The sequence below is a fragment of the Branchiostoma lanceolatum genome, chromosome 6, assembly GCF_035083965.1.
Source record: "Branchiostoma lanceolatum isolate klBraLanc5 chromosome 6, klBraLanc5.hap2, whole genome shotgun sequence".
Classification (NCBI taxonomy): domain Eukaryota; kingdom Metazoa; phylum Chordata; class Leptocardii; order Amphioxiformes; family Branchiostomatidae; genus Branchiostoma; species Branchiostoma lanceolatum.
Genome location: NC_089727.1, coordinates 13,954,538 through 13,961,143, shown reverse-complemented (window position 1 = coordinate 13,961,143; position 6,606 = coordinate 13,954,538). Strand labels below are relative to the sequence as shown.

Genomic DNA, 6,606 nt, shown 5'->3' with positions numbered 1-6,606 from the left:
GATCCAATCTCTGATAGGATGCTCTTGAAACTTGGGCACAAAAAGTGCAACAATGTTAAGAAAATTGGTACATTATGATATGATAAATTATAGGAAATGTGTCCTTTTCAGGATGATGGAAGGTACTTTTTAAAAGACAGTTTTAAAGCTGGGAGGACATAACACTCTGAAAAGATAAGATAGAGATGTACAGCCACTGTATAGATATGATAATGGGAGTTTCAGTTAATTGTTGCAAATTATTGTAAAGCCTTTGTTTCTCTCATCACATCTATCTATTGGTTTAACTATTTAAAAAGCATTTGTTTATATCACTGAAAATGTTGCAAATGGTGGTGTAGGAACTTGTGTAATTACTTTTTATGATACATTTTATTTATCATTATGCTTTGGCAAGATATGACTGAACTAGAGGGTAACAAAGCCATAATTGTACTGCAATATTTTGTAAGTTCAGAAATATTGTAATATACTCTGCACTGACCGAGTTTTTACAGTCAAGTGAACAAGAAAACATTAGATTTTGCTCTTAATGCTCCCAGGAGTGAAACTAGAAAATCAATGACAAGTCTTTCTGTAGGAGAATTCTGTTCTGTTCTAGGTTATATTACATTGTGGTTCATACTCTTTATATCTCAAGCCATTTTTCACACCTAAGGTCAAAATGAGACCTTTTCGGTGGCCTAAGCTACAATTTTGTTGTTCTGTTCTAGAAAAGTGGTTGCAGGTAAACTGAGAGTAACACACAACAGTGAGCCTATCAGAATAGTAGTATTCAACTTTTGTAAAACAACATACTATTAGACATTAGACAAAAGAATCTTCTGTATCACGATCATCTTGGACTTAAATCATTTATATCAATGCTGTAGCCTGTGCTTTCAAAATGACACAATGTAACATTCCAATATGGTGTTCTGTAGTGCTTTTATTTTCCTAATAAAGCAGCAAGTCTTGTAGATGAACAATGACTGCAAAGTCTCTTTCTGCCTCCATTGTCTAGATGACATTTGACGCTCTTTTTATAGTGAACAAGGTTTATCACATTAATTAAGGGTCAGCTCGCATTGTCGCATTGTTATGCTACTAGCGGCTAAAAAAACTCCCACGGGAAAGTTGTGATCTTATCTCCAAATGTTGTTGAACTCTTGTTCATTTCAAAAGGTACAATCTTCTAGTCACTTCTTACACCCTTTGTCCTTTGTTCCCTTGATGCAAATAGTTAGCAACGTTGACATGTTGGTTATTCACTGACCCATAAACAGAGTTAAGAAGAGCTGTTGATTTGAACCCTGTGAACAATTATGGGAGGGGGGTGCTTCGAAAACATCCCAAGATATGGATGGATAGAGTTTGGATATATCAAACCAAAGAAATTGAAACCCTCCTCAAAAGTTATGACCATAAAAATAAAACCACTGAACCCATGTATTATCTCTATTCAAGACATAGGTGAGAAGGAAATTTTGTACATTTATACGCTCTGAAAGTTCAAGGTGTAATTTTTCCTGCTTCTCCTTGCATCGCTGTCGTTACTTCTGTTCTGCCAACATCTGCAGGGCTTTGGCTACCTGGTCAGACGACATGTTGGACAGGGGAAGGTTCCGCTCTCTTCCAAACTCTACAGGTGAAATACAAGTGGCATTAACAGAGGACAAAGCATTGCAACAAAATATAGTGATACTGATAGCAAAGAAAGTTGCTTGAAGCTGCCTCCATAATCAAGTTAACATGTGCAGGTATTTTCAATGCCCTCTTTTGGTGCTGCTCTTAATTTTGCAACTGGGTTATGAATTCACCTCTCTGCCGTAATGTGAGGGAACATAACAGGTACATGTAACATTGCATAAAAACACAGAATTTCTTTTTGTTAAATGCAAGGTCATAGTTGACCACTTATTGAAGTTATTCTTATGTGAAATGCAGAGGGATCATGTGTACATCATGGTCATTACAGAAAGAAGAAACAATTGTCTTTTTCAACAAATCTACTACATGTGTACTAACAAAACAGCAGTTTTGTTTAAGTATCATCATTTAGAAACCATACGTATTTCAACCTCTTCTCAGCAAAGGACAACATCTAGCTTTGTATCATGATACCTTGTAAGATACTGAATTACAGAAAATCTATAATAATATACAAAACAGTTGCAGGTTTCAACACAGAGACCTGCAAGGGTTCAGGAGTGTACAGTCTCACCGTATCTGGCCCAGACTTTAGGTTCCACGCCGCTGCACTCTCTGACGAGGATGGGGAACTTTGGGTTGCTCTTCTTCAGGTCAACATAGTGATTCTCAACAAAGTCCCTGTGGTGGAACAACAAAGGGTTCAGTCAGACAACAATATGTCTAGTACATTACTAATGTCTTGGCAGGATTCTGACCAGTGAGAGTAATAGTACTTATATAATGTCCTTGTTCATATGTAACAAGAAAGGAAAGTGTTAAGTCAGATGACAATACCTTGTACATTTACTAATTTCTGGTCAGGATTCTGACCAGTGTGCTAAAATGTTACTTCATGCATTTAAGTATGTCAGAAACAAAATTGGATATCAGTTCCAGCAAAGTCATAGTGTACAGCCCATAAGCCAGTTAAGTGAAGATATGTGGTTGCTGGCTTACAACTGTACACTGAGAAGAAAAAGTGACAAGATTTCATTCGAAGTGACAGTTACAATTACAAGGTTCAAAATACTTTATTTCTGTTTTCTGCAATTTTTGATTCATAACACCAAGGAGGTTAATTTTAACCTCCTTGATAACACTGAGCCTGTATATTCTTTAGCCTGCAAAATCACAATTTTTTAATGTTAGTGCTGTACATGTTTCCTTCCTCTAATGAGGATGCAGGTGCATATTTCAAGCTCTGGTTCATTCAATCATGATCATTTGTCTAGACAATATATCATCATATCGCGTGTGAAGACTTTGGGTGTTCCGCGATTTCGCCCCATTTACCACTCAACAGCTGTAATAACTGAACAAAGTCGGCACATCTCCGACAAGAGCTGTAGCAGATGAGTCATGACTAACAACATTAACCGTGCACAGCCTGAAGTGTGGTTGGGGTGTTCAAACAAGCTTTAATGTTACTGTTGTTAGTCATCCAATTACCAATTTAGCCAATCAGAACCACACTGTAAATTCCACAGGGAGAGGAAATCTTGTGCTTGGATTGAGAAACTTTAGGTAACCAGTCATCGTGTTGTGTTTCATATTTTATCTAGTCATTTATTCAAAGTGTTGGGACCTTGAAATTAGTTTATGGCCATGATAAGACATAGATTGGCTGAATCTGACCATGAATTGCAAAACATTTCAGTTAAATTCTTTATGCATCACCTGATATAAGTGCTTGGGTTATGGCCTGTCCAAAATGTCCATCTAATGACCGTAGAAATGGGTCATTAAAGTAGTTTTAAACCTAATAGGGGAGCTTAATGAACTTTCAATGCCACCTGCTACCATTGCCTGGCATCCATCAGTTTTCAGAAGGGTACTGATGACCGTTGGGAAGCCGACCAAAGATGAACATACCTGGATATGCTACTTCTAACAGAAATCAATTTATCTCTATAAGTATATAGTATAACTATAAGCAACTTAAAGTTAAAAACATCCCTTTGAAAGTTTGATATACATGTAATATCTATTTAAGTATCCAAGTATAACCACTGTCCATACAACATGCATATCTGGGGTCAAAACTTTTGGCTTTGCAGGTGTGGCAACAATGTCAGGAAAGTGAAAGCCAACAGATCACATCTCCATGTACCATAGTGATCAGAAAACAGCACATGATAATCAAGAAAAGTTAAGCCACCTGTGGATCCTGCTACATATCTAGTTTCAGTACAAAAGTTTCAGTGCGAATTTCAGTACAAAACAATGTTGTATGGTCCCTGTGCCTTGCAAACATTGATCTTATCAGAGACAAATCCCAAAATATTATACAATGGCTTAGTTCTTACAAATAAAAAGCAAAATATTTGGGCGTTATTTTCATCTGTCAAGGCTGTCATAAAAGAAACAAGCCTCAAACCATCCATGAAAAACACTTTACATAATACAACTTATATAACAGGACAGCATAATGTGCCTCTTCTTACATAACAGAAGTCAGAAATAATAATGTTGCCTTGCAAATTTATACTTCAAATCCACATGAATAAGATGTTGGCTTTTCTGTTTTTACCATAATTTTCCTCGCCTGTCTGCTTGATGCAAATTTTACGGGTGGTCATGCTGAGAGGACGGCAATTAAGTTTAACGACTTCTTGTTAATTGATTAGGAATTTCCCTCAGGGTAATGACCTCTATTAGGTCTGATATGCCTGTGGCATCATCTAAAAAAGGAACTGTCCCAACATCTAGGACAAAGTATAACTGCCACATAACTGGTTCCTTTCAAGGGACAATGCCCCCAGTAAAATACTGCTGTATAACATAATGACAGGGCTTGAAATACCCACCGGGTGGCAAGCTGCGATTTGCATTTAAAAAATTCTGGTTCAATTGTGAGCAAGTATCATGAATAAAAGTTAACTTAAGTTAGTACCAACGAACTAAAGCATTGTAGATTGTAGAGAATTCTTAGTTCACAGTTTGTTTGAAGCTTTGTTTGAAGTTTATTTATGAGAAGCTTAGATTGGCCTGGAGGTCACTTTTCATTGAGGTCATGAGGGAAGAGGTGAGGGTCAGGCTAAAATGTCTTCTTTTAGAATGAAAATAATTCTTCTTTTAGAATGAAAATTCATCTGTGATGGTGATTGTCATTGTAAAGATTTTATACGCTATTTCCGTACACAAAGTAAAGTGCTTATTTTTTTTTCCTGAATTGCCATCTCTTCAACTTCAAGGTTTGATTTTTGATTGTATTGTTTACTAATTAGAGACATGTCCCAGACTCCCAGTGTCAAAAGGTAACGTAACCCGGCTGCTTAGCCATGATCTGGATCAGATTCTGTGGCTCCTTGGACAAAATATGGATAGAAGGTTCGACCCCAGCTCGGACATGTTGTGAGGGATTGCATTCGTCATTCAGATGGTGACATAAAGCCGGCGGCCCCATGTATGAGGGAGCTTCGGGCATAAGCCTCAAGCGTCAAACCTCTGCACGTAAAAGAACCCAACACACTTTTTGAGAAGAGTAGGGGCGACCTGGTGTGCTTAGCCAGATACTCAACCGTAGAGAAGCTGCACTGCACTACTAACTAATGAAAAAGCGCTCTGCTTTGTCCTCATTCTGGGTTTGACCACTTTGCCTTCAGGAGATGTTAAAAATGCAGAAATGTTTGCGATGGTTTAATCATTTATGTTCACGGAGAAAACACTGCGAAAAGCTGTTCCATTATGATTGTAGCGCTACTATTGTTTCAAACACGAACTCAAACCCACCGTGAACACTCCATTTTCTCTTAACTGCGAAATTACATCCTTGCAAACATTTCTGCATTTACAGTACTTCATAGCAATCACTAATATTAAAGGGGCATATTGCGACATGAACATAAAACAAAATTCTTTGGTTTTGATTATTTTTCTACATCATTAGTTGAATCTACCTTTATATTACACTGCACAGCAATATTCACCACGTAAGGATGCGACTTTGTAGTGTCGTGCGAACGTCTTGAAAAAAATTATATACGCCATCCCCGCCGCCTCTTGAATTGGCCGCCATCTTGTCCAACATTCCGATGAACCACCGAACACGCGATCGAACGCCCGACGTTCTGAAGTTTGTTTACTTGTGGTGATTTTCCTGTGACGCTCGAACTCCGACCATAACGGTCGATTTCGATTTTTCGTAGCGTTCTACGCTGGCTTATTTGCATATTAACTTGTGGGACAATATGTAAATGCCCCAGATTTTACACGTTTGGCGTTTTTCGTCGTTTATTAATGGTGGAAAGGTGACGAAATGACGGGAATATGTTGGAAATAAGTAACAAATAAGTTAAAAATGTGAATCTTACTAAGTTAGTGTAGATCTTTCAAATTCTTACTATTTGTAGTTTTTGCCCCCCAGATTCTACAATATGCCCCTTTAAAGTAATCACAACTGAACCACCCAAACAACCTGGCAGGGGGCGCTGTTGACAAGGGATTGAGGGAGCCAAATATTAGTCGACATCATTTTTGACAGAAATGCCAGACATCACAACACGTATAAAATAAACTCGAGTATTTCAATTACTGACACAGAGCAACTTGGTAAAATACAGACATGTTATAGCAGTGACCTTGTTCATAGATTATGAGGACAAAATATATATTTTGTGGGGGGAGGGGGGAGTGACATTTCATCGTCTTTTCTTCCACACATCAAGAACCTTAGACAGAAATTATAGTTTGTCAGCTGCGCAGGTATCTTACCTCACCCCCTGACTAGCCGCTGATCTCTGGCATAGATGAAGACGGAGTTCTTTGAGATGTTTTGGAAAAGGGGACATCGCTCTCACAAGGTTAGCAGCCATCTTGAAAGTTGACAAGACAACACATGTCACTTAAGTAAGGCCTGATTATAAGATACAGTGTACTAATTTTTGTACCAGAAAATAAAAATTGTCTTTTGCGTAATATTCCAAATATTTATGC

At 37.8% G+C, this 6,606-nt stretch overlaps 1 protein-coding gene across 1 annotated transcript; it reads right to left on the bottom strand.

Annotated features, from left to right (window-relative positions):
- Positions 1 to 910: 910 nt before the first annotated feature.
- On the bottom strand, positions 911 to 6,525 carry LOC136437425 (NADH dehydrogenase [ubiquinone] 1 alpha subcomplex subunit 2-like). Its single transcript, XM_066432035.1, has 3 exons — positions 6,385 to 6,525; positions 2,204 to 2,310; positions 911 to 1,621 (listed from the first exon to the last, which is right to left on the bottom strand). Exons 1-3 carry the CDS (start codon positions 6,483 to 6,485, stop codon positions 1,533 to 1,535), a joined length of 297 nt encoding a protein of 98 aa, XP_066288132.1. The 5' UTR covers positions 6,486 to 6,525; the 3' UTR covers positions 911 to 1,532.
- Positions 6,526 to 6,606: the final 81 nt, after the last annotated feature.

Coding starts and splice junctions, on each gene's coding strand:
- LOC136437425 (XM_066432035.1), bottom strand. CDS start 6,485: ATGGCTGCTAACCTTGTGAGAGCGATGTCCCCTTTTCCAAAACATCTC. Junction 2,311..6,384: donor GCGGCTAGTCAGGGGGTGAG/GTAAGATACCTG, acceptor GTTCCACCACAG/GGACTTTGTTGAGAATCACT. Junction 1,622..2,203: donor TAAAGTCTGGGCCAGATACG/GTGAGACTGTAC, acceptor TTTCACCTGTAG/AGTTTGGAAGAGAGCGGAAC.